At 55.0% G+C, this 27,330-nt stretch overlaps 1 protein-coding gene across 3 annotated transcripts in view; it reads left to right on the forward strand.

Annotated features, from left to right (window-relative positions):
- The window catches only part of EPHB2 (EPH receptor B2), a 186,245-nt gene that overhangs the window by 54,993 nt on the left and 103,922 nt on the right, over nucleotides 1-27,330 (forward strand). For all 3 annotated transcript variants that reach the window (XM_055331915.1, XM_055331916.1, XM_055331917.1), the window contains exons 2-3: nucleotides 5,493-5,557; nucleotides 8,706-9,390. In XM_055331915.1, the coding sequence (XP_055187890.1) occupies nucleotides 5,493-5,557; nucleotides 8,706-9,390 (750 nt within the window). The remainder of the gene's footprint in view (nucleotides 1-5,492; nucleotides 5,558-8,705; nucleotides 9,391-27,330) is intronic.

Raw genomic sequence — 27,330 nt, forward strand, 5'->3', positions numbered from 1 at the left:
TTACAGATGGAGAAACTGAGGGCCAGAGAGGAGCACAGGCTTGCCTATAGCCACACCCTGGAGAGTACCAGAGCCAGGGTTCTAGCCTGGACAGGCTGAGCCCCAGTCCCCTGCTACACTCTCCTTTTTCCCCTCCCGTCCTCACTCAGGCCTAAACAGAGGGAGAAAATTAGCACGTAGAGAGAGCCCCGGTGAGTGTGTGTGTGTGTGTGTGTGTGTGTGTGTGTGTGTGTGTGGTCTGTTTTTTAAGTCCACAGCTGCAACATCTTAAAACTCATGCAGATGGGAGCGCCTGGGTGGCTCAGTGAGTTGAGCATCTGACTCTTGATTTCAGCTCAGGTCATGATCTCAGGGTCGTGATGAGATCAAGCCCCTCATCAGGCTCTGCACTGAGTGCGAAACCTGCTTAAGATTCTCTCTCTCTTGGCTCCCCTGCTCACCCTGCTTGCACTCTCTCTCTCTCTCTTAAAAAAAAAAGTCATACAGATGTAAAATGAGACAGATGTGGTTTCAAATGCCAGCCTCGCCTGTGTGCCCCTGAAGGTTGCTTCACCTCTCGGACCTCAGTTTCTGCATCTGTAAAACGGTTGTCATGAGCCTGAACCCGCATTTAGGGTGCCCATCTCGGTGCTGGTACACAGGAGGCTCTTCGTGAAAGTTCCTGCTCGTCTCTTTAGAAATCTCTCTCACACACACACACTGCCATTAGGACAGACAATGTCTGCGGCCCCAGCGGGGGTCAGACAGAGCTGACCGGGGGTGGACCGGGGAGCAGAGGGTGGCCGCGTCCGTCGGCCTGAAACAGGGGGTGGTGGTAGCGTCTGTCGGGGCCTCCTCGAGCAGCCACCCTGCTGTCGGCTCCACACTAACGACTTCAGTGTGTCTCCCCTTTGAGTTCAAATATTTCTGAAATGCACACTGCTCGTTCACACATAGCCAGAGGGGCCTGCAGGCCTCCCCAGCCCGTGCAATCAGGGCCTCCTGATTGCTTTCTTCTGTGCAGTCTCCAGGAAGGAGAGGGGGTGCGGGCGCAGTGGGGTGATGGCCAAAGCCTCTGCCGAGGCACGAACCCTGTTTCCCCACCAAGGAGGGCCGTCCGAGTCAGCGGCTGGAGGCCCTGGTTGCAGCTTCGTCCAGGGTGCTGAGAATCTCTGTCCGCCCAGCCTCAGACTCCCCATCTAGCCATTGGGATTTTCAAAGACGGTCACTGAACGCATTTGGGGCTCACTCCGTTTCCGCAGGGCTGGCTGGGGTGGGAGTGTGCAGGGGCGAGGAAGCGGGTGGTGTTGGCCGGTGGATGGCGGGGGGGCACCCGAGAAGCTGGCAGGGGTGCGGGCAGGCGGACGTGGTCCAGCCAGGGGGCCTCAGAGAGCTGCTGAGTGTTGCCAACACCGACTCCTTCCCACGGGCCATCCTGTTGCTCACCTCCTTGCCTTTGCTGCTGCGGTGCCCTGTGGCTCACAGGCCCTTCCTGCTCAGCCTCTCCTGACTTCAGACTCATTCTTTGAGCCTCCATCCATGTGTCCCTTCCCACAGGAAGCCATCCCTACACTGAGCATTTTCTCCTCCTTCCACACCCACCCAGTTCCCATACCCACAGCACCCCACGCGCATCCCTGTTGCAGTCTCCGTCACCTCGTGTGGTGATTAATTATCTGTGTACAGCGAAAACAGCTTCCCCTGCGTGAGGAACTGTCATTGTCACAGTGGGGATGGGATGGGGACGTTTCTAGCACTTCAGAAGCAGCTCGGTGCAGTCTCGCGGTCCCCAAAGTGTGGGAAGTGAAATGATGTTAGGTAGTTTGCAGATGAACATTTTTAATTGTAATAGTCGCGTGTTTATTTTCCTTCTCTTTATGGCAAGTGATATTGGTTTTCCATTTATAATAATGATCACTTTTTCCTCTTTAAAATGCACTTTAGAAAAAGAGTCCACTGGAATAAAAATAGTAGCTAAACATAGCACAGGTTGTAGGTGGCAATGACTGAAGTCAGGAATGTTGTTCTGCTGGAGCAGAACGCAAGCCTGGGGGTGGGCTGTGATTTCAGCCTCTGACTGTAGACCTACTAGGTGCCAGGCCCCGTGCTGGATCTCGGGTGTAGGCAGAGGAGGTGCAGAGGGGGAGACGGTCAGAAAGAATCGTCCGGGTGGGGCATGGGGGTGAGAGAGAACACCACACAGTCTGTGCACCGGGAGCACGGCCAGTGAATGCAAGATGTGTGACCCTGGGCAAGTTCCTAAGCCTCTATAAGCTTCAGTTTTCCCCATCTGTGAAATGGGATGGTATCAATTGTGTCTTTGTTGGTGAGGGTCTCTGGCTCCTAGTAGACAGGTCTCCATCTCAGGGAACATGCATTCTCTCCCTTTTGCAGATTTTTGGGGCTGGAGGGGAGATGTCTGGGGAGTTCTGGGAAAACGGAAGGAAATGCTGGTGGTAGAAAGAGGCCTGGCTTCCTGAACCCACCCGGGTTCCTGAGGCAAGAACTACTAACTCCAGATTCCCCAGGGAACTGGATGTGACTTTTGTACTTGTTTTGAGAGGAACAGAGGAAACTCAGAGCATCCCCGGGAAGCAGCACCAGACGGACCAGGAAGGGCTCCCCAGAGGCTACGGCGCTGGAGCAAGAGGCTGATATTTGTCAGATGTTGGCAAGCACTGTCTGGAGTTGGGGGTAGTGGGAGCCTCTTGGACCCGCCTTCACTTTTGGGGGCCACCTAATGAGCCCAAAGGAAATGGTGTGTGTATGCAGGCACCGGGTCAGCCAAAAAGCACCACGCTCCGTCTAAAAAAAGAATATCTGCCACTCAGCGAGGCTCTGCTTTGTGCTGGGCTCCACGTTAGCACGCTTCCCTGTGCTTCAGTCCTCCTGGCTCCGCTCAGAAGGCACTGTGGCCATTTTCCAGGGGGAGAAACTGAGGCTTAGGAAGGTTACAGGTCCAAGGTTACAAGGCAATAGATGGCGGAGCAGGTGTTGGAATCAAAGTCCCTCTGACCTCCTGACCCCTGCTCTTATCTGCTCTGCGCATGTGTGCGGAGGGTGAAGGGAGGTCAACACTGAAAAGCCAAAAGCCAAGGCCCCATGGGTGTCCTCTGGCTGCAGCCCCCAGGGGTGACAGCTCTCCCCGAGTCAGGCTTCCGGGTGAAGCCAGGACCGTCACGGGGAGAAGGGAGCCTCCTGCGTCCCTCCCGAGGGATCTGCAAACTGCACCACTCCTTTGTCCCTTCCTGACTGTGAACCAACTCGCCCCTTGACTTCCAGCCTCCTGAAATCCTCCGCTTGCTGGTTCCAGGTGTGGTGGGAGGCTGAGCAGGGGCCGTGGAACACACACACACACACACCCCCGGACGGAGCTCCCGGGAGCCTCAAGTTTGAGCACCAGCCTTCAGTCCGTGACTTTTGGCAAGTCATTTGCCCTCTCTGGGCCTGAGCTTCCACCCATACAATGAGGATGTCCGCTCGCAGCCCCTCCTCTGGGCCGTGGAATCCTCTAGTGCTTGGCCTCTGGGTCAGCCCAAGAATCCAGCCAAGGGGTGGGGCCACCTGCTTGGCAGGCTTGCCTCCCCCACCCGACCCGTTTCTAGTCCTGAGCAGAGTCTCCTCTCCCTTGTTCCACACGGCTCCCAGCAGCTGTTCCGCAGGCCCAGGCAGAGAGCCCGGCTTGGCGCGTCTCTGGCTGAGGCCGATGAGAGAAAACAGGTTAAAAGTTCAGCCCTTGTTCTCTCCAGGAAGAAAAATCTGTAGCATTCGGAGTGTGAAAAGGAACCCTTTTTTTCAGCTCCAAAGCAGCACAATAGAACTTCCCTCCAATTTGCCATCAAAAGGACGCCCTTGGCACTGGACTCCACCGTCCCTGGCACCTCTCCTCCCCCTTCCCCAGCCCCCCTCCCATGCAAAGGGACACAGTGACCATGGACAGAAGCCACGGGGGGTCATGGGGACACTGCTGGATCCTCTGTCGTCAGCTCGCGGGTCTGACAGGGTCACCTATGGCTGCGTGCTTCCTCCCGTCCATGCCGCTCCTGCCCTAGTTCAAGACCTTGCTGCTCCCGTTTCAACCTTCACGGTGGCTTGGATGCCATGTCCCCTGCCCCCGATATCCTCACCCAAGTCCAGCCCCAGCCACCCAAGTAAGGATCTAGGAGTTGATAGGGTCGGAGGCAGGAGATTGGCACTTCCCACTCTGCCACCAACTCCTGTGTGATCTTTAGAAGTCACTTCCCCTCTCTGTGCCTCAGCTGCCCTGTCTCCAAAACGACAGGGCCAGGGATGACGTCTCAGATGGTGGGTGTTAGTTTCCTGGCACACAGCAGCGAGGAGCACCCACCGTGCAGCCACAGGGTGTGGGGATCGATTAGTGAGGTCTGCTCGGGCACCGCAGTGGAGCATAGCAGCAAGCAGAGCTAGGTGGTGTGGAAGCACCAGCTGTGACCTTCTAGGTCTCTCTGCCTCCTCTGTCATGGCTGTTTGTATTCACGCCTTATCACCACTACAGACTGTGAACAACTCCACAGGAGGGCCTTGCTCTTCGCCCTTTTCTCTCTCAGGGTACCCGGTGCCTGGCACAGAAGGAGCATCAGGATAGATTTGTTGAATGAATGCTTGAAAGGGACCCATGTCAATCTGTTCAATGCAGTTCAGCTCAAGAAGTGTTTTGAATTCCCTGTGGCAGGGAAGGGGTAGTGGGAAGGGGTCCTGGGCCTTACCTGGGGATGGCCGGGGCTCCCTCTGGCCCTAGGGTTCTTCTTTGTCATAGGTTGTGTGGCCCTTTCCTTCCAGCTGCTGGAGTGGGGTGGGGTGAGGGGCAGGTGGGGCACTGGCTGGTTCAGAAGCTCATTTGAATGTCCTCAACCCCCAGAGGGCAGGTGACAGACTGGACCCACTTGGCACAGTGCTCACCCTCAACACCCCCTCCCCTCCTGGGGCCCTATCCTAGGACAGTTGACGGAGCCCCAGTGTGGGGACACTGTGGAGGAGAAGGGGGTAGGGTGTCGCTGATAGGAAGTTTGGGCCAGAGAGCCAAGGTGGGGTACCTCATAGGATTCAGCTAGGACTACAGGGAGGCCTTTCTAAGGGCCACATTCTGGTTTTTGAGAATTTGACGCAAGCTAAAAAGCAAACTGAAACCCTGAGTTTGACGTAAAATTTCCAGGGTTGCCCACCCGGGACACTCCGGGCCAAGACTTTTCTCCACCTGAAAGGGAGGGAAGTGGCAGGAGCCAGGTTTGGTGGGACATGGTGGGCACTAGCAAGAGGCCTGACCACGCATAGAAGGGTTGGGGCTGGGCTTTGAGGGATGGAGCCTGACAGGGGAGAATCAGACGACTAGCCCGGAAGGTGGGAGTGGGTGGGATTATAGAGTGGGAGACCTTGAGGGAGGGCAGTCTGCAGGAGTGCAGCCCGATGGCTGATGGGCCCAAAGGAATGAGGGTCTTGGGGTGATGGGCAGCACTCTGTAGGTGGGCTGCAGTGACTCTTTGCTTTCCTCACAGAAACGCTGATGGACTCGACCACAGCGACGGCGGAGCTGGGCTGGATCGTGCATCCTCCATCAGGGGTGAGTCGGTGGTCCCCAAACCCTGTGAGGACCCTCAGAGTACCTCAGGTTCTGCCACAGGGCCTGGATGCCCCCTAAATTCCAGCCCCTTTCCCTGCTTCGAGGGCCCAGAGCTGGCCTCTCATGGCCCCCACCCTCCTGGTCCCCTACTATTGATGGAGTGCTGGTTACCATGACAACATGCTAGAGGCTTTCAGCCTTTATCCCAGTGTCCTCAGCGCGAGGCTGGGAGTAGGAACTGGCTCTATCCCCATTTTACAGATGAGGAAAGTGAACTGTCATTTTCTGAGCACCTATTCTATCACATACTTGTATCACGGAAGCACCTTTATACACATCATCTCCAATCATATGGGGAGGAAACGCCTCCATTTTACAGGTAAGGAAACTGAGGCTCAGACATTTGTAGCCACCTGCCACGGGTGTTACACCTTGTTAATGATGGGGCTCAGGTTTGTATCCAGGGCTCTGATGGAGTCCTCTGGGCCCCCTTCTTGGATCCCCATAACAAGAATCCCCCTCCCTGAGCCCTTATCATCACACTTCCGATGAGTCCCATACTTCCCTGGGGCCAGTGGTTTGAGCCCATATAGGCTATGAGTCGCTCAAGAGCAAGTGCAGGCACAATTTAAGGTTCCTCTTTCTTCCAGCACCAACCGGCCCAGCGCTTACATACAGGCTATTGTGTCAGATGCGCCTGAAATTCTGTCCCAGTTCTGCCCTCACCAGCTGTGTGATTTGGGGCCAGTTCCTGAACCTGTCTGAGCTTTAGTTTCCTCACCTCTAAAATGATGGTGGTCACATCCTGTGCACCGGATTGTTGTGAGGTTTTCCTGCACCGTGTCTATCATGGTGCCTGGCAGAGAGTGGGGAACCCCCTCCCCCATGATGAGTAGCTATAGTTGCACTACCATCATCATTGTCACGGTCATCAATTTTTATATCATTCCTTTCTCATCCCCCTGGGCTCCAGAGAGGGCTCTGGGCTCCCCCAGCCTGTCCCTTCCCTCTCCCCCTCCCAGGTCCTTCCCCTGGGACTCGGCCCCTGCCCCAAGGAGCTGCATCCTCCCCACCCCCCACCCCAGGCCTGTGCTCTCAATAGGCAGGGCCCTAGGGTCAGGCCTCTCTCTGTGGCTCTTTCTTGTCACCAGTTTTCCATCTGCGAAGGCGGCTGGGCCCGCAGCCCCACCCCAGCAGGAATGAGGCCAGGCTGGGCTGTGGGGCCCCCGGACGCAATTATTTGGGGTGTTTAGGCTGCAGGGCCTCCGCATGTTAATTAGAGAGAGGGGAGAAAGGCAGAGTGCTCTAATTAAGTGCTCTAATTAAGTTCTGAAGAAGAGCAGTGGTTGTAACAAGGGGCTGACTTTGTCACATGGTGCCACCAAAAAAAAAAAAAAAAAAACTGCAGTGTAGGGAGCTTCGGAGCCGCCATTGACGTAGAGGCTGGGCCAGCAGGCTCCACTTTGGCCTTCCTCATGGGCACTAGCCTTTCACAACATCGACCCACCCCAGGCCAGCAGCCACTACACCACCCTGCATAGACTCGGCCCAGATATCTGAAGAGGGAAAAGGACAAAGAACACCCACGCGAGGGTGACACCTATAGTACCACTTGCCTCCCCCCACCCCAAACCCACAGTCCCATTGGGCAGTTGGGGAAATAGAGGCCCGGTGAAGGGAGGTGACTTGCCCAAGGCCATGCATCAAGTTAAGCATAGTAGGGACAAAACCCAGGACTCCTGGAGTACCTGTGGGTCATTGTGTTTCATGGCAGCGTGCACAAGCATGGGAATGGGTCTGGGTCAATGTGACCTGGGCCAAATGGCCTCACTTCCCTGGTCTCTATTTGCTCATCTGTAAAATGGTGATGATAATGTGTGATAATCATAACAAAGAAATGAGGTCCTGCTATAGCACTCACCCCAGACCAGCATGGGTGGGAGGGGGTGCTCTGCTGTTTTGGCTCTTTTAGGTCTAGCCTAGGAAAAGCTAGCTCAATACCAAAGGGGACGACTCAGGAGAAGGAGGGAGGGGATGGGTAGCTACTCTCAGCAAGCTCTCAGCCCCACTGGGGAGACCAGGCCAAGAGGGCCAAGCATGCCCAGCCCTCGTCCAGGCCAGTAATCCCCAAAGGCCCATGGGAGAGTCAGCGAATGCAAACACTGCAGCCGGAGAGAGCCTGTTGCAAGAGATTCCAAAAGGATGGACAGAGAAGATGAGAGGGTACTCAAGGAGGGCACAAAATTATGAACAAAGGCTCAGCATGTGAGTGAGCTTGGCTTATGAGGGTCTGTGAGGAGACACCATGGGGCCTGTGCCTTTCATCCCCAGCCTCCCATGGCCTTGCGCAGCCCCAGCCAGCAGTGGGGCTCGGGAAGTCTCAGCTGGGTGTGGGAGAGCCAGGCTGGGACCCAGGGAGGATGCCGAAGCACCTACCCCAGGCAAGAAGGATGGGAAGTCTCTGTCCAAGTACCTTAACTATATTAGTGGTATCTTAACCACTTAAGGCTCCAGAACAGGATTGCCTGTCTTCCTCATCATGGGGGTAAGGACTCTTGTTCCCTCAGACTGGGAATCCCCTAGGGCAAGGACTGTGTCTCCCTGGTCAGAATAGGAGCTCCCAGTAGGCAGAAGTCCTGACTCCCCCATCAGACTAGTACTCCCCAGGCACAAAGCTATGTCTGTTCTCAGCAAAGGGAATTCCCTCAGTGTGGGCCTCACCCCATTTTCCCTTCCAGGTGGGAGCTTCCTAGGAGCAGGGCCCTGTGTCCTTTATCACCCTGGGGATGAGGGTCACATCTCCCGTATTAATCAGGGGAAAACCAAGAGCAGAGTGCATGCCCTTCCCATCAGACTGGCATGTCTCCCTCACAGACAGGGGAATTCCTCGGGGGCCAAGGCCACGTGTCTCCCTCAGTTCAGGAGTTCTCTGATGATACGAATCATGTCTTCCTCATCAGACTAGAAGGTGCCTAAGGTAGAGTCTGTGCCTCCCCCTTTAGACTAGGAGGCCCCCAGTGGTAAGAGCCCTGTTTACCCCCCATTGAACTGAAAGATTCCCTGAGACAGGATCTGTGTCTCCCCTATAGAGAGATGACCCCTGGGGCTGAGCCCCATCTCCCCCACCTGACTAGCGTTTCACCCACAGTGGGAAGAGGTGAGTGGCTACGATGAGAACATGAACACGATCCGCACGTACCAGGTGTGCAATGTGTTTGAGTCGAGCCAGAACAACTGGCTACGGACCAAGTTCATCCGGCGCCGCGGCGCCCACCGCATCCATGTGGAAATGAAATTCTCGGTGCGTGACTGCAGCAGCATCCCCAGTGTGCCCGGCTCCTGCAAGGAGACCTTCAACCTCTATTACTATGAGGCCGACTTCGACTCGGCCACCAAGACCTTCCCCAACTGGATGGAGAATCCGTGGGTGAAGGTGGACACCATCGCGGCGGACGAGAGCTTCTCTCAGGTGGACCTGGGGGGCCGGGTCATGAAGATCAACACCGAGGTGCGGAGCTTTGGGCCCGTGTCCCGCAGCGGCTTCTATCTGGCCTTCCAGGACTATGGTGGCTGCATGTCCCTGATCGCCGTGCGCGTCTTCTACCGCAAGTGCCCGCGCATCATCCAGAATGGCGCCGTCTTCCAGGAGACCCTGTCGGGGGCCGAGAGCACCTCGCTGGTGGCTGCCCGGGGCAGCTGCATCCCAAATGCCGAGGAGGTGGACGTGCCCATCAAGCTGTACTGTAACGGGGACGGTGAGTGGCTGGTGCCCATCGGACGTTGCATGTGCAAAGCGGGCTTCGAGGCCGTGGAGAATGGCACCGTGTGCAGAGGTAAGGGCTGCGGCGGGGCAGGTGCCCCTGCACCCGGGGGGGCTGTGGAGCTGGGCCTGGGGGCAGAAATGGGCCCGGGCACTCAGGCTGGCAAGGGCAGTGGCCTGGAGCCGACCAGGCTTCCCAAATCTACAGCCGGTGTTCAGTGTCTCAGAGCGAGACGTTTGGAGATCACGTCTTGAACGGCGGTATGTGTATGTCCTACGGGGTGTGCGAGGTGATTTTAGTGGGTTCTAGGATTAATGTCTCTCATTTCAATTGTTACATGGATATGAACAACAGCAAGCGGTGCTGTGTGTCGTCATTGGCAAAAGTGTTGTCGTTTCATTGGTAAGGAAATAAGTCCTAGTAAATAACACTTATAAGTCAGCGTTTGTTGGACCTTTGCTGCATCAGTTCCCACAGGGGGACTACAGGGCCAGGCTAGACCGAAGTGACCAGACAATCACAATTTATTTCTCGTGCAATGCTACCTGTCCATCGGGCGTCGGCTCGGGATTCCTCCCTCGGGGAGCCAAGCGGATGGAGGAGCCTGCATTTGGATTGTGGGGATCATGAGGACAGAGAGAAGGAGTGCGGGGTGGATTGCATGCTGGCTCTCGAGTGTACGTGCGGTGGCCCACATGCCACTTCAGTGGCAGAGGTGTGTCACATGCTTCCTTCTGATTCAAGGGGGTAGGGGAGGGCACCGTGAGCCAGGCCTCCTGACTGCCACTTGTACTGTGTGCTGAGCACTTTGTATGTCTAGCTTGCTTACTCCTCATGAGAAGCCTGTGAGGCAAGGTGCCCATTTTCCATGAAGAAATCAAGGCTCAGAGAGTACGTGGGGCAGCCAGGAGTCTTACCCAGGTAGTGTGATTCCAAGCCCACCCCTTAGCCACTTGGGTTGATTTAAGGAGAAGTCCTAAGTAAGCGGTGGTACAGGTGATGTTTGATTATGGCAAACAACCACATAGGTGGGATTGTAAGAGGGATTGCCTGGTGGTCAGAAGGCTGTGAAGGTAGGCAGACCTGGGTTCAAATCCAGCCCTGCCTGTTATTGGCTATCCGTCCTGGGCTGCTCATGAAACCCTCTTTCTCAGGGTACTTGTGAAGACTCAACAATTCAAGACCGTTGAGCTCTTAGGATGGCTTGTAGTACACAGTAAGAGCTTAATAAATGTTAACTAAATGAGATCTGATGTCTAGGAAGCCCAGCCTGGGGCAGGTACTCCCCAGTGTGAGCCTGATGGTGATTTAAAGCCTGCTTGTACCACCTCCTCTTGCCTTCCTCGTTGGAATCAGATGCTGGGGGGTCCTCCAGGTGCCAGGCTAAGAGTTTGGACCTGATTCCAGGATTCCTGAAGTGCCGATAAAAGCATGGCCTGAGGTGGCTGCGTGATCCTCCCCTTTATAAAATGCTGCCATGTCCACCATCCCACAGTTCCCTCCTCCATGCTCTGAGGCAGCATTTGAGGGGTTCCTGGGAGGATAAATGGGAGCACGAGGGACAGGAGCAGCGGCCCGTGGGGAAGCTGCAGCCGCGCTCGAGAGATGGTGGCCGTCTGGACGCAGCAGCCGCAGTGCCAAGATCAAGGGACATGAGGAGGATAAATGAGAAGGATGGTGTGTGCAGACAGGCTGAAAAGGAGGAAACGGGGGGATTCCAGCTTGTGGGGAGGTGATGGTCCTAGAAAAGAATCAGGGAAGTTGGGAGAAAGGGCTGGTTTCTGGGGGAAGGTAACAGAGCTAGTTTTCTGTACCTGAGTGTAAACTGCACAGCCTTGGGAGGTGGTGGGCCATGGGGGGCAGGAGCAGTCACTTGTCGTGCGTTATTTGTTCACTTGTCAAACCTCACCCGCACCTGCTCTGTGTCAGACCTCGTGCCTAGCGTCAGGTAAAGACAGAAGAACACAACCGCGGCCCTGCCTTCTAGGAGCCAGTCTAGCAGGGGAGACAGACTGTAAGTGAACAAGGGAGGGGATGCCTTTGGCTGGCTTTGACTAGAACCACCTGGGCTGTGGTGGGCCCAGAAAGAAAAGGAGGTGAAACAGGGTAGGTGCCACTGGGGCTGAGTCCTGGGAGACCGATGTGTTAAATAGGTGGCCCAGGCCTTCCGGATGAGTGATTTGCAAGGATCCAGGGACGTGCAGCAGTGGTACGGTGGGGTCTGGTACGGTGCCTGGCGTGGCCGTGGCTAAGGGAGGGAGGGAGGGAGGGAGGAAGAACTGTCCCTGGAAGGTGCCTAGATGAAGAGGTACATTAGTTACCCATTGTTGCCCAGCAAGTCATCCCGAAATGTCACAGCTGAAAACAACAAGCATCTGTAATCACACAGTTTCCGAGGGTCGGGGATCCAGGTGGGGCTCAGGTGGGTGCCTCGGGTGTAAGGGCTCTCCTGGGGCTGCGGTCTGGCTGTTGGCTGGGGGCTGCAGTGTCATCTGATGGCAGTGCCGCGGTAGGGTCTGAGTCCACGTGCACCCACGTGGTTGTTTATAGACTTCAGTCCCTGGCCACAGGGACCCACATGGGCAGCGGCATCCCCCAGAGCAACTGACCCCAGAGTTCAAGAGAGCACCCACAACAGAAACCATCTTTTTGTGACCTCATCTCATTGCTTCTGCTATATTCTCTTTGTTGAAAGCCAGTCCTTCAGCTCAGCCCCCATTCCAGGAGCTTGAATTACATGAGCTCTGAGTGCCCAGGACGTAGGAGTCACTGGGGCCATCACAGAGGTTGCCTGGCACAGGCAGGTTCTCCAAGTCTGGGCTTCTTGCAAGGAGGCTCTGGCCGCCTCCAACTCATTTCCCCAGACCTACAGCCCGCCCACTGCAGGCACAGGCACAGCCCAGCCTGGCCCAGTCAGTCATGGGGTGTGAGTGGAGGCCAGTCCGGGTGTGATTAATGAGCTCAGGGAATCCAGAAGGACACCAGCTGATGCTGTGTCCTGTGCTGTAGCCACCCAGATGTGGGGCTGTTCCAGCCCCAAGTCCCACAGGCTCTGTTCCCACCCGCCCGGGACATGTGGGAATGGTGGTTACAGCTCACATCTGAGTGGTTGGCACAGTACTTCCTTGGTCTCCAGCTCAGGGATTCTCAGCCTTGACTCTGTCTCAGGATCTGCTGGGAAGTTCATTAAAATGCAGATTCCTGGGTCTGGTGCAAACCTCTCCCCCAGGTCTGGTTCTTTGGCTCTGAGGTGGGGCCAAGAATCAGCATTTTAAAACAAGCATCCTTGATGCTTCTGTAGCAGGACCATTAGCTCCGACTCGTGATGTGATAACATACCTTTGGTCAGACAAACAGGACTCAAAGCCGGATGGATGACCACGGGCCCAGCCCCTGCCACACACACAACCCCAGGGAGCATCCACCCCTAGGAATGCGAGGGGTCATCAGCAGAATCTCCAGGAGCATGGTTTGGAAAGATCTATTGAATACTGAAGTATAATTTGATAGGAAAAAAAGTCCATTGCTTTGTTAATACAATTTTGAGAAGATAAGGCTGGATAACATCTACTTGACAGATGGCGAGTAGGTGGGTCCTCATGGGAGTGGCACGGCCATCCCAGGGGTGGGCAGGGTGGCTAATGAAGGCCTGAGAGTTCCCAGTGCCCGGAGCGTTTCACAGAACCGTATCCTAAACTCAATCTGACCAACTTCCTCCAGTGCCAACCGTATGCAGGGCATAGTGGGAGAAGGAGGGGCGTACAGAAGCCAGTCAACCACTCGAGCATGTATTGAGCACCCTCTGTGTGCCATTTAGTCCTCCAGCAAATACAGGCAGTCCCCATTTATGATGGTTCAACTTACAATGGTCAGACTCATAATTTTTCGGCATAACGACGGTGCAGTGGTGATACATAGACAGCAGATTTTTTTTAATATTTTTTTTAAATTTTTATTTACTTATGATAGCCACACAGACAGAGAGAGAGAGAGAGGCAGAGACAGGCAGAGGGAGAAGCAGGCTCCATGCACCGGGAGCCCGACGTGGGATTCGATCCCGGGTCTCCAGGATCGCGCCCTGGGCCAAAGGCAGGCGCCAAACAGCTGCGCCACCCAGGGATCCCCAGATTTTTAATTTTGATCTTTTCCTGGGCTGGTGACAGGTGGTCTAATGATACTCCCTCCTTAGGCTGGGCCGTGAGCCATGAGAGCATGAGGGTAAACAACCGATACACGTGCAACCATTCTGCACCCATGCAACCAGTCTTTTCTCCACTTTCAGTATTGGGTTCAATCAAGAGCGTGAGATGTAACAGGCTTTGTGTTAGACAGTGTTGCTCAACTGAGTACGCTTAAGGTAAGTGAGCCTAAGCACTAATGTCTGATAGGTTAGGGGTATTAAGTGAGTTTTCCACTTAGAATATTTGCAACTTACGGTGGATTTATCAGGACGTAACCTCACGTCGAGGCATATCTGTGTGTATTGAGTACCATCTATGAGCCAAGCACATACCGGTGCTGGGGAACACAGAGGTGAACGAGAGGGACATGTTCGCTGCCCTTCCAGAGTTTTTGGTCTGGGTCAGTGGACAGAAGAAGATGGAGGGAAAAAGTCAGTGAGGAGATAAATAAAATAGTTACAGGCTGTGATGAATGCAAGGGGGAAAGGCATGTAGCAAGAGGGAACAAAGGAAGACTCACTTTAGCCAGGTGGGCCAGGGAAGGCTTCTTGGAAGAGGTGTCATTTGAGCTGACAGCGGCCGCCCTGGGAAGGCTGGACGGGAGAGCACCTGAGACGCAGAGTTTGTCTCACTGGCTCCTGGGTGAGCAGGGGACTCAGACACATAGAGAATAAGGCACGGTATGGTCCTTCCAGAAATGAAGTCTATCCCGTCAAAGCACTTTGAGAATACGAGAAAGAAGGCATCTTTTCTGACTGGAGGTCTAGGAAGGCTTCAAGGAGGAGGTGGCATTTGAGTTAGGCCCTGAAGAGTGAGTAGGATTTGGAGGGGTGAAAGGAAGGAGGAACCAACTGCATGACTAAAGGCCCCGAGGTGTGTTTGGTGGGTGTCCAGGGCCTGACCGGGTGTGGGTGTTAGGCTATGACTTCTCCCTATTTATTCGTCTCTTCACTCTTTGTTGGATGCCTGACAGGACCCGCACAGGCCGTACGGCTGCCACGTTAGGGACTCCAGGGACTTTCTCCAGAAGAACTCTGTCCCCTTCTCCTACCCAAATTCCCAGTCTCAGCATCACAGTCTCCAGTGGGGTTTGCCGCCAGCAGATCTGCTGGGGGTGGCAGGAGGGTGGCCCTGGAATTCCTTCCCTGCAGCAGCTGCTCCCCCCAAGTGCCCAAATCTGTTTCCCTCTTTCCAGAGGTTCGTGGGCTTGATTGTGAATGTGCCCCTGCCTCAGTTTCCCCAAGTTTGTCTCTGTAGCCCTATTCCTCTTGGTCTCTCCGTCCCTAGCACAGCCCCGACTGTGCCCCTGCCCATCAGATTCCCATCCAAACCACTGTTGGGGCCCCTGCCCTCCTCTCTGTCAACGGCCCACCGGCATCTATAACAGATCTGGAGGCAGGTCCACAGTGATCGTGTTTGCTGCGTACTGTTGAGGCGTAATGGGATTTTTAATATTTAGCTTGGACAGGGAGAGGGGCTGCGAGCCAGTGGGGAGGGGAATGGGGGGCGGGGTTGCACGCACACGTTGATCCTCTGGCTCTAGCTTAGACTCCCAGTTCCCAGCTGCTGGGCTTCTCACAGCCTCTCCCTCTCCTCCACCCTGCCCTGCCTGACAGCCCCCAGCCCTGCTCTCCCCTTGACCTTGGCCTCGGAGACCTGGTTTCAAATCCCAGCTCTTCCTCACAGTGCGACCTTGGGCAAGCACCTGACCCTCTCCCAGCCTTTCTCTTCCCATCTGCAAAACAGGGTAAACACAAAGGCTGCTGTGCAGAATAAATGAGAAAATACCTAGAAAACTGTTATAAAAACAAGAACAGGGATTTCTATCAACATTGTCTTCTACCGTGAATGGTTTTTTTGTTTTGGTTTGGTTTGGTTTTGTGGGGTTTTTTTGGTTTGTTTTTTTGGGTTGTGTTTTTTTTTTTTTTTTTTTTTTTTTGTCTCTGGTGAGATTTTTATTTTGAGGAAAAAAAAAACTTTATCACAAAAGCAGTGTGGGTTATTTGTAGACTCTTTAGAAGCGTACTAGGAAACAAAAAGGAGAAAGTTAAAATCATCCAGAGATAGCCACTGTCAACAGGCTGCTGGAGATCCTTCTGGGGGTATTTACGCGTATTGATTATGTGTAAAGAAAAAGGGGGCTTCCCACTAAGGAAACACACAAAGGTTTTTGACTGATTAACATTTTGTGGACACTTTTCCGTGTCATGTTAGATCTCCAGTGTCATTTTGGAAGGCTCCTGGAATTCCAGAGGAACGATGTGTCATAATTCATTCGCCAGTCCTCTGTTGATCGACATGTAGATTGCTGGTCATTTTTCACTGTCTTCACGAATGCCGGGATGCACATCACTGCCCCTGTATTCTTGTGCACTATTACTGGTATTTGAGTAGATATGTTTCCAGATGTGGAATTGGGGGGGGGGTGCTGGGGGGCATGTGTGTATTTTAGAGCTTTGACACGTACTGCCAAGTTACCCCCCAGAAAGGCACAGCCCAGGTACCCTCCAGGTAGTAGACATCCAGAGTACCTGTTTCCCCGTATGCTCACCAGCAGGAGATGTTCTATCTATCGCTTTATTTTTCGCTTTTCTCCCAGAATCCTGTGCTCCCTCAGCCAAGGTAGGGAGAGGCCCCGGGGATGTCTCTGGGCCTTCAGGGTTGGGGCCTGGGCCACGCTCAGGGTGGCCTCCTTCCTACCCTGCTCTCAGTCCCAGCCCTACTCATAGAGGCTGGACCAGTGGCCCAGATGTGTCTGGCAAATCCATGGGGTAGGGTGCGGTCAGTCTTGGGGTGAGGAGGAGGGAGGCCGCCAGCTGGCAGGGCCTATGCTGGCTAGGGAAAGGGTGTGAGGGTTGGAATGCTGGGTGGGTGGGAGGAGAGGTCCAGGCCCCCACACAGAAGTTCTGCTGCATGTCTTCAAGGGTGGGATGGAGCCGCCCAGCTGGGGGAGTTGGGGGGTGCTAACAGACACCCCCTCCAGGCCTCCAGGCTCAGACCAGGCCTGAGACCACACAGGCCAGCCTTTTGAGAAGGGAATTGGATAGGGAGCCTGGCCAACACACTCAGATTATTCAGTTCTTAGTTATTAAAAGTTGAAATGCCCCTTCCCCCGCTTCCCCTTCCTATATGCTCTCAAAGCATCTTTATTTACAACTGTCCATCTCTCTATCCGTACATTGGTCCACCTGTCCCGCCAGCTAGCCATCAGAGATTCACTAAACACCAGCTTCTATTTTTTTTTTTTTTTTTTTGGTTCTTGGAGGGGTCAGTGATGTCTTTCATCATAGAGGACCAGGAGGCTAACACATAGTGAGTACCTATCATGTGCCAGGTGCTGTGCCAGGCATTGCATTGGGGTTTTGGGAAAGATCAGTTATGGCCCTTGCCTTCAAGGAACACCCAGTCTAGAGATGTTGACAGATGTATCTGCGGATAGTGGAGGTGGAAGAGTAAAAGGCACCCAACCCACCCAGCGCCACGGGGTCAGAAGAAGACTGCCGGGAAGAGGAGCTGTTTAAATGGAAGCCAAGTGAGGAGCAGGAATTAGCCAGGTGAAGAGGAGGAGGAGGTGCAAAGCTCCAGAGGCAGGCAGACTGGGTGTTCTTAGAAAGGGAAGGAGGGCCACATCCACAGTTTCCTCTCTGAGTCAACCAAATGGAAGGATCTTGATATCAGGGCATGAGATGACATGGTCTTCATATTCCCTCAGGGGTCCGGGCAGGAAATATTGAACAACTTTAGTCCCTAACTCCCCCTTCCCTAGGCACCTTCTATGCACGAGACCCTTGGCCAGAAGTGAGAACTGCAGAGATGATGAAGACACTTCTTGCCCTCCTAGAGCTTCCAATCTAGGGTGAGGGAGATGGCTCTATCTAACTATTGTCTTGGAGCACTTAGGAGGGAGTCAAGGGAAAGCTGGAAAGGCTGCCTGGAGGAGGAGCCATTTTCCCAGGACTTTGGAGAATGGAAGAAACCAACGACAGGAATTAGTCCAAGATAGAGATGATCAGAAATGGTACTTTTAGCTCTGACCTCTTGCTGACACACAAGATGCAGCCAACTGGGGGGTGGAGGATGGGGTGAGAGAAACGTTGGCTAAGGGAGATAAGACAGGTAGAGGGGCTGCCAGGCTTTTTAGTTCCATGCTATCGAAGTGCTGAATGAGGCAGAGGCTGCAAGGAGTCCTGCGGGCCAGGGCTGGGGAGTCCGCTCTGTGTGCCCAGTGCTGCCGCGTTCCATGCTGTGCTCCGTCATCCTTTCGGATCTCCCGTTGATGTGATTAGCTCCATCTTACACATGGTGAGACTGAGGTCCAGGGAGGGTCAGCCCAAGACCACACGGCCAGTAAACAGCGGAATGTGAACCTGGCTTTCTCCACCTGCTGGGACAACTGATTAACCAGAACGGGGCGAGGCCTGAATGTACTCTGTCCTGCTCACCTCCCAGGTTACTGGGGGGCCCCTGAAATGGGGGAAGTGAAAGGATTGACACGCAACTGGTGAAGGGACTGTGGGGCCGCCCTGATGGGGCTACCAGAAGGGCTTCCAGGTGACAGGAGAAGAGGGAGGCTTGTGGCTGGGGTCTCGGGAGGACGAGCTGCTTTCGTATGGAGATGCTGAGCACTGTGGAATGCTGTCCCAGGGTGGAGGCTCAGGGGTGGAGGAGCCCCTGTGGGTCTCTTCTCCTGCTCAGGGGGAGAAGGCTCCAGGAGGGAGACCCATGCGCCCCGGCGAAGCTCTGGCCACACAGAAGAGCCCGTCCCGTGCACCCCACACCGCATTTACCGAATGCTCACCTTGTGTGTCTCACTGCACACTCACCTTTTTGGTTGCCCCTGTCCGAGTGGGAAGCAGACTGGGGCCAACAGTCACGCTCCTTGGAGGTGGCAGAGGCAGGTGTGCCCTCTCGTGCCCCCCACTTCTGATTTCTCCCGCTTCTTGGAGGTGCCTGGAAGGCCCTGTGGCAGGCACCTGGGGCTTACGTTCATTTGGAGCTTCCTGTGGCCCAGGCAGCAGTCACCCAGGGTCTCCCTGACTCTCAGGCCCCCTTGGGGCTGGAGATCATCATTTCTGTTTCGCAGAAGAGGACCCTGAGGCCCAGAGAGAGTAAGCAGCTCATCTGAGGTGACTCAGTTAGGAAGGGACGGGACTTGAACCCAGGCCGACCGCCCCTGGAGCCCCTGTGCTGTCCTGTCTGGGCCCCAGACTGGCGTGGCACCCCGAAGGCACCAGGGTGACGGGTTGGTGGCAGGCTGCCTCCACGGCACTCCAACAAGACCATAAACAGCTGGGGAAGCTCCCCGCCCTCCAGCCGCTGCCTTTACATCTGGCGGGGCTTCAGGATCTGGCGAGAGAGGCCCGTTTATTGAGGAAGTTTATGCATTTAACAGTTTAAGCCTTTCTAAGCCTGTGGTACAACAGGATTTGGGAGCCGTTAACAATTCTGTGTGGTTAAGAGATTTTCATTGCTCTGCGGCAGCTGGCTCAGGCCCCACAGGCCCCACTCTGGCCTCCGCCCCCGCCCTGCCGGGGCACCCCCTCCTGGGGCCCTTTGTCCTCAGCCCCCATCCCCGCTGCTTCACCCTGTTCCCCCTACTGGGAACCTTTAGGTGTGAACTTTGGCCTCGGAGGAGGAACAGGCCCAGAGAGGGGAATTCCGGGAGTTGGCCGGGGCCACACAGCAGGTAAGAGGCTTGAAGTGACCTGCTTGGCAAAACCTGAGCCCCTTCCCCCACCCCAGCCTGCTTTCCCTGGGGAGGTGGGGGACATGAACCTGCAGAACTAATAGAGCCCCTCAACGATAGACATGGGATCCATCCCTACCAAGGCTTTGGGCAGGGAGCGGGTGGGGTGACGTGCCCACGCTCACTCACCTTGTCAGGTGTAGAGCTCCAATCAGAACCCAGGCCTCCTGAAGCCCTAATGAGAATTCTTCGCACTCTACCAAACTGGTGGGGTTTTTTTCCATAGCTTGGGGGGGAAATGCCATTTGTAATTATAATGTCTTACATATGTACAGTATTTATTTACTTACACCCTGCCTTGTTCCAGAAAAGATTAGAGGCTGCTTTTGTATAGCATTTGGTCTCACCCTATGAGATACTTTGATCTGCATGATACCCACATGAGAGAAGCAAGGTGAAGGTTACTATCGCCGTTTTAGAGACAAGGATAACTGAAATCAAGAGAAGACCTGACTTTCCCAGAGTCACTTTGCACTTGGGGCAGAACCAGGACTAGAGCCCAGTGCTCTGGGGCTCCCTGTGGAGCCCCTTGTCATCTCTGAGATGTTCAGAGAGACAGCCTCCATCCTTTACCTCTGTCTCTGCAGGGATGAGACCCCAAGGCCCCCCTGAAACACCGCAGGGGACCCCAGTGTCCATCCCAGGTGGGAAGGGGTGGTCCGCCCCAGGGAAGAGTCCCTTGCAGCTTGGAGAATGCAAGGTTTGTGTGCAGAGGGATGTGGGGGTGGGTTTGGTGAGATGCGACAACCTGCTCCCGACAGCCCTGCAGATAAACCAACCCAGGGCCGGAGGGACCAGCCAGGGTCCCCCTGAGGGTGGGCTGGCCTTGGGACTCCTACCCTGGCTGGTATGTCTGGCCCTTTGTTTTTCCCCCTGGGGAGAAACAGTCCTTTCCCACAGAGCCCCACAGAGGTTGCGTGATGCTATTGTTTTAATCACATGGATTTGTTTCCCAGTCCTAGTAACCTGTCTGCCCAGCCAACCAGCAGGCCCACAAACGCACACTCCCATTGCACCAGCACCCAAACAGCACACTCGCATTGCCTCCTGTCCTCTCTGCTCCCTCAAGCGAAGGGCCCGTGGCAACTGATCGCCAACCTCATGGTTGTGAAAACTGAGGCCCAAAGATGTCAGATGCAATGGCCTGCCCAGGGGCCCAGCATCCAGTCAGGTCCTACCCTCGTTCCCTGTACCTCCTGTCAAACCCCAGTTGTCAGTAACAGAGACAAAAGCCCAAGGAGGAAGGGACACGCATTGGTGGGTTGAGCACCTGTTGTCAGTAGGCCTTATGTCCTAGGCTTGGGGTGTAATCCTTTACTAAATCCTTACAGGCCCCAGGAGCTGGCTATGGTTGATATTCTTGTTTTTAGAGAGAGGGGAGTGGAGGCTCAGAGAGGTTAAAAAACCAGCCCAGGATCTCACAGCTAGTGAATAGATGGTGAGCCAGAAATGAAATCCAAAACTGGTCCTCTTCCCCCTGGAATATATGTACAGTGTTTCATTGTGAGCAAAATTTTCTCGCAATTCTTATTCCTTTTTTTTTAAAGATTTTATTTATTTATTCATGAGAGAAAGAGAGAGAGAGAGAGGCAGAGACACAGGCAGAGGGAGAAGCAGGCTCTAAGCAGGGAGCCCGATGTGGGACTTGACCCCAGGTCTCCAGGATCATGCCCTGGGTTAAAGGCAGCGCTAAACCGCTGAGCCACCTGGGCTGCCCTCACAGTTCTTATTTCATTTGATTCTCGACAACCTGGGAAATAAGAGGGTATTACCCCCACTCTTCAGATGAGGAAATTAGGGCTCAGTGAAGTGGAGTGAGCTGCCCAAGGCTCATGGCTGGGAAGGGTCAGAGGTGGGACCATAGCCTGTTGCCAGGCCCATTCGGCCCTGGTGCCCAGGCACTGGCCCTCCCAGCCCCCATCCTGCAGCTCAGTCTCTTCCAGGGCCTCTCCTGAACCCACTCACGTCACACCTCTGCCCCATCATTCCATGGAAACTGCTCAAAATTGGAGTGCCTGGGTGGCTCAGTCGGTTAAGCGTCAAACTCTTGGTTTCTGCTCAGGTCGTGATCTCATGGGTGTTAGATCGAGCTCCTCATCAGGTTCCACACTCAGCACAGAGTCTGAGTGGGATTCTCTGCCTCTCCCTTTCCCTCTGCCCCTCCCCCCGCTTGCATTCTCTCTTTAAAATAAATATTTTTTTTTAAACTGCTCAAAATCAGGTCCACCAGTGAAATCATGTCACTAATCCATGGTCAGTTCCTAGGCCTCATCTTCCCTGACCTGTCAGCAGCCTTTGACAAAGAGCCTGCTGCATCTTCTGGGTCCACACTGTCTCCTGGTGTCCGTGTGGCCTCTCTGGGTGCTCCGTAGCCAGTTCCAGCTCATCGTCACCTCAAGGGCCCAGTGCTGAGTGGCCTCCCCTTCTCTCTTCTCTCTCTGGATGTTTCTCTCCAGCCCCATGGCTTCAAATGCCCTGCCTGGGCTTATCTCCAGCCTGGACCCCTTCTCTCAAGTCCAGACTCACATACCCAACTACCTCCTGGACATCTCCACCCTGCTTCCCCCCTGCTCCCTATAATATCCTCTTCACCCTACAGCCAGAGCTCTGTCTAAAAATTAGGAGGATCATACCTCTTCTCTGCTCAGAACCCCTGGAGGCCCCTTAGCTTATACTGAGCAAAAGCCAAGTTCCTAAAAATAGCCCACAAGGCCCTACAGGCTGTCCCTCCTCTCTGTACCTCTGACCAATCTTCATCCTTGCCCCCTCCACTCCAGCCACACTGGTCTCCTTGGTGGTTTCTTCTGCCTGGAATGTTCTTTTGTCAGATATGCCTCTCACCATCTTCAGGTCTCTGCCCAAATGTCACCTTCTCACCAAGGCCCCCCACGGCCCTAGTGTTGAAGAGCGCACGTGTGTACACACAGGCCTATGTACATCCTGCCCCTTCCCTCCCTTATTTCTCTCTGTGAGTCTTACCACCTTCTGACATACTGTGCGTTCACGTGTTTGTTCCTTTACTACTTGTCTGTCCCAGCTGGAGTGTGCACTCCCCGAGGACAGGCATTTCTGACTTATCCATCACTGTTTGCAGTTTCTAGAGTAGTGTTAGCTCATAGGAGCTGCGCAGGAAAGGTTTGTTGCAGAGCTTGTTCACCTGATGCTCATGATGATCATAAACAAAGGCCCTTGGTGAGGCTGGGCTTCTTCCAACCACCTCTGGTGGGCTCTGGGGAGACCAATGTGGCCAAGATGCCCAGCAGCTCTGTCTGTTGTTGGGACAGATGTTTCTAGGTGTGGATGGAGGGTCCTTATTCTTTTTTTTTTTTTTTACGATTTTATTTATTTATTTATAAATAGAGTCCAAGCCAGGGGAGAGGCACAGGGAGAGGTAGAAGCAGACTGCTGAGCAGAGAGCCCAATGCGAGGCTCAATCCCAGGACCCTGGGATCATGACCTGAGCTGAAGGCACATGCTTAGCTGACTGAGCCACCCAGGCACCCTGGGGTCCTTATTCTTGATAAAATCCCAAATCCTTCTCGGAGCTGGGGGCCTCAGGGAGCATCTTTACATCTTACTCACGTTCTTACGTTACCAAACGTAATCCCAGCCCCTCCTCCCTTGCCTGAGCTGGCCTGATGGTGTTTGTACTCCCTGCACAGAGCCTGCCAAGGCGCCCATCTCTCTCTCTAGGAGCTTGTGGGAGCCCACTATGTGCCCGGGTCTGTGCAGACAGAGAGCTGGAGGAGATGGGAGGGATGTACCCAGCACCCTAAGTCTCCTGGTCGTGGGTTTAGACCCTCACCCTGCTGCCTGATTCACTGGGTCAGAGCCACAATTTCCTCATTGTGAAATGTGGTCTGCAGCCCCAGCCTCACTGGGTTTGGGAGAGGCTCAGAGGAGTTATGGACAATGATAGGGAGAGGCAGGGGGTGCTTCTGCTCCAGGAAGGAATGTTTCTCAGGCAGGCACCAGTCAGTGCCCTGGCGGAGCTCTCAGAGAACAAGCTGTTTGTACATGTCTTCGGGGGACAGGGGTTCGTTGATAATCCTCTCTCGGTTAGAAGCAAGTCTGGGCAAACAGCAGGAGCCTAATACATGCTTGTGGAATGGCATGTTAATCAGACAGGGCGCTTTTATTGAGCAGCACAGGAGCAGCTCACAGTCATAGTGCCTGGGTCCAAATTGGGCTCTGCCCCCCTTGCCCTGGGCTCTTGCAGAGCAGCCCCCTCCCCTCCTGCGACTGGGGCTCAGCATCACCACCTATAGAATGACTCTTGCACTAACAGCCTCTGGTTCTGTGATGCCTGGTCCTCACGGCACCCCTGGTGAGGCCAGCAGGGCAGCTGTGACTGTCTGTGACCTGAGGACAATGACCCCACATCGCCTGCCAGGAAAGTTTAGTAACATAGGTAAGCGCCAGCTGCCTACGTGCAAATACCAGCTCCAACATTTACTCCCCATGTGACCCTGGACAGGTGACTCACTTCCCAAAGCCTTGATCGCCTCATCTATAAAGTGGGTATAATAATAAATGGAATATTATAGATGAAGCCGTGAGGATTCAGTGATAATGAAAGTAGAGCACGGGGCACAGCACCCAGCAGGTGGCGTGTGGTCGGTGCCGATCCTAGCCTGGAACTTGCTATCTAAATGTTCAGGGTTGTTACCATTCCCTTTTACAGAGGAGGAAAGTAAGGCTCAGAGAGCGTAGGTGACTTGCTCCAGGCCACACAGCACGTAAGGCCCCATAACCCTATTCTGCAGTGGAGCATGGGTCGTGGGCCGGGTGGGGTCTGGGGGCTATCAGAGCTCTGCCCACCTCTGTCCCTATGTCCTCAGCAAATTCCGCGCCCAGAGGCTCTTGGTACCCTGGCTTCTTCTAGGAAACCAGCCTCGAGTTTCTTCCCTTGAAGGTGTTGCCATCTGTTTAGCAACATTTTAAAGACCTAAGAGTGGTCGCTGGCCTTTTTGTGCTGCCTGGGCGGCCGTGCAGCTTTAGGAGCCCCACAACCGTATCCCTGGCAACCCTAGCCCTGGGCTGCCCTCCCCCCACACCCTGCTGTCAGAACTGTCTGTGGGAGCTCCCTGGAGGCCTGGGAGGGTTGTGCATGCACACATGAGCTGGGTCAGCGCAGAGCACCCCGCTTGCTTGCATGCATACATGCATGCACACATGTGTGTGCATATGCGCTGGCCCCATTAGGTGTGTGAGAGCATTTGCTGGGCCTGCTGGGAGAGTATTTTTGTGTCTGGATGTGCACAAGTACACCCACTGACCCAGCATCCATTTGTGTGGCTGGAACATATCTGGACATATGAGCACATGTATACGTTTCAGGGGTGGGACATGTACGTACTCTCATCCAAGCAGGTCACCCCGCAGCCCACTACTCCCAGTATTTGTGTGTTCCTCCATCTCTCTGACCTGCCTCAGCCTATGTGTGTGCAGTGGGGAGCACACTCATGCATGTGCTGGATCAGCTGGACCAGTGCATGTAAAGGAATGTGGGTGCCACATCAAACAAGTGTGTGCATCTCTCCTTGCATGTCAGGGTCCCTGTCGGTGTCCCTGGCTGTGTGTGCTCCGGGTCAGATAGCTTTGTGTGCATTTGTGCACACCCACGGGAGACCCAGCCAGAGCACATATGTTCATGTGTACGTATATATGCTGTATCAAGCCAGGGCTACATGCTCTGGAAAATGGGTATTTGTGAGCACGTGTGTGTGTACATGCACTGGATCAACTAGCAGACCTTGCACATGTGTGCGTGTGTGTATGTGTATGTGTGTGGAATATACACACACACACACTCATTTTGGGGGCCAGGCTGTCAGGGCCATTGATTTTCTGTCTCTTAGAAATTCCCTTTGAGGTCCTCTTCATGTCTCTTTCATGAACCAAAGTCAGCAATGTTCATAAAGCAAATAGGACCCGTTTTGTAGCGAGGCTGGCCTGCCCGCCTCCCCCGCCGCTCGCGCAGACAACACGTACATGCAGAATGTGCTTAGCATTCACGGGAAAGCACGGGGACCCGGGGGGTGTTCGGTGAGAGCACTGGGCTGGGGTCAGGGTCCTCGGGCTCCACGATTTTCCAATTGGCTGGCCCCGGCACTTCCCTTCACTTCCTGGAGCTTTGAGCTTCTCTCTGCAGAAGAGGGTGGCAAAGGCCTGATGACAGAGCCCCCGCCCAGGCCGGGGATTGTCATTCCTCTCACATCTGTCTCGGGTGTTATGTTTACGCAGCACTTTCTCCTTCTTCCTGGGAGAGAAGCAGTGTCTACACAATACCCCAAAGCCAGGCGGGTCCCCAAAGCCAGCCAGGGACCAATACCTAGGGATAATGAGGCCAGTCCGGGCAGTGGAGGACAGGCCAGTGGAGGAGCCGCGGTTCTTCTCTGAGAGGAGGAAGGGCACCCGTGAACTGTGCACCCCTACTGTGCACTGGCCCCCGTGCACCAAGGACTTTGCTCATGTCACTTCTGTGTCCCTAATGTCACTGGCCGCTGCCCTCTGTGGCAGCTGATGCTCTCCTCATCCCACAAAGGAGGAAACTGAGGCCAGAAAATCATGAGGATTTGCCTGCACCCCATGGGGCGCAGCAGGTGGCAAGTCAGAATTGGGACCCAGGTCTGCCCACCTCCCCAGCCTTCCTGCCACATCCCAGGAAGACTTCCTAGAGTGGGCAGGAGGAAGAGGCCAGGCCTTGAAGGATGCCCAGACCCCCACGGGGTGGCGGGGGGGGCGGTGGCAGGATGGTGCAGGAGCCCCAGACACTATTTGAATGTGGTGAGGAAGCGCCAGGCCGGAGGACACCACCAGGCCGGAGTCACACCGCCAGGCCAGGCCGGAGGAAGGCAAGCCCCGGGTCTGCGGCTCTCCCTGCCCCTTCCCCCTCCAGATGGGGTCCCCTCCCACCCCTTGAGCCCTAGTCTTTGTGGCCCAAGAAGAATGCCTCTCTTTATCTCCCCAATGCCCCTTCCCTTTGATTCCCTTCTCTCCAGCATTTCTGCTGACCTCTGCGTGTCGGGAATCCAATTAGAGGAGCGGGCAGAGAGAGTGACAGCCGCGCCGAATCCCGCCTCGGCCCCTCCGAGCACGCCTGCTGGAGCTGCAGGCGCCCAGGGCCTGCTTGTCATGCCGGGCCCTGCGCCGGGCTTTGTGGGGATTAGCTGCCCGGGGTGGGGGTGGGGATGGGGGTGCTCCGCAGATGGGACCAGAAGTGACGCTGGCGAATGTCACGTCCCAGGGGAGGGTGGAGGGAGGCAGGGGGCCGGCTGGCTGGGTGAGGAGTGGCCACCCTGACCTAGAGGGGCTGCTAGGGGAAACGATGGTCCATGTTGGAGGGGCAAGGCCCAAATCTCGACTGAAGTAGAGCTGGCCACCCAGCTTGGGTCTGCCTACTGTGGGGGACAAGAGTGTCCACCAGAGTGTCCACCTCGGAAGGGCTTTTGGGGCCGATGTGATCGCAACGATGGGCCACCGTCTAAATACTTTACATATGATGGGGTGAGGGGGGAGCCCATGTAAAGGGGAGGGGCCAGCCAATGAGACATGATACCTAAAGAGACGGCCACCACAAGCCAGCCCTGGGCATGGCCACCAGGCAAAGACCAAGACCCTGCCCTTCTACACCTTCCACCACAAGTTGCCCTCCTGCTTTACCTAGGGATAATGAGGCCAGTCCGGGCAGAGCTGGAATTCCTAACCCCCATGTCACCATGCCCCCACCCCAACCTCCTGATTGTGAGGAGAGTCCCTGTGTCCCCTCCCCAGGGAGGGATGTGGTATCTGAGCAGGTGTATTTGAGGCCCTCTGGGAAAAGAGCAGCCCCATCCCTGTCCCCAGGAGCACCAGACGGAGGATGGTCTCACCCTCTGCCCGTGACCAGCAAATGCTCCAGAGCCTCTGGAAGTGGCCAGAACCTCTAGTGTGCTGGGTCCAAACACAGGGGGATCTGACACGGCCTCTGCCTCCAGGAACTCTTAGTGGAGAGAGACCAGGAGAGATGAGACCCTGATGTCCAGAGGATGGAGCATGTGAAGGGGTTAGCCGAGGACTGTGAGAACCCACAAGGGGGCCTAG

This window comes from Nyctereutes procyonoides, unplaced genomic scaffold (genome assembly GCF_905146905.1).
Source record: "Nyctereutes procyonoides isolate TBG_1078 unplaced genomic scaffold, NYPRO_anot_genome, whole genome shotgun sequence".
In the NCBI taxonomy this organism is placed as follows: domain Eukaryota; kingdom Metazoa; phylum Chordata; class Mammalia; order Carnivora; family Canidae; genus Nyctereutes; species Nyctereutes procyonoides.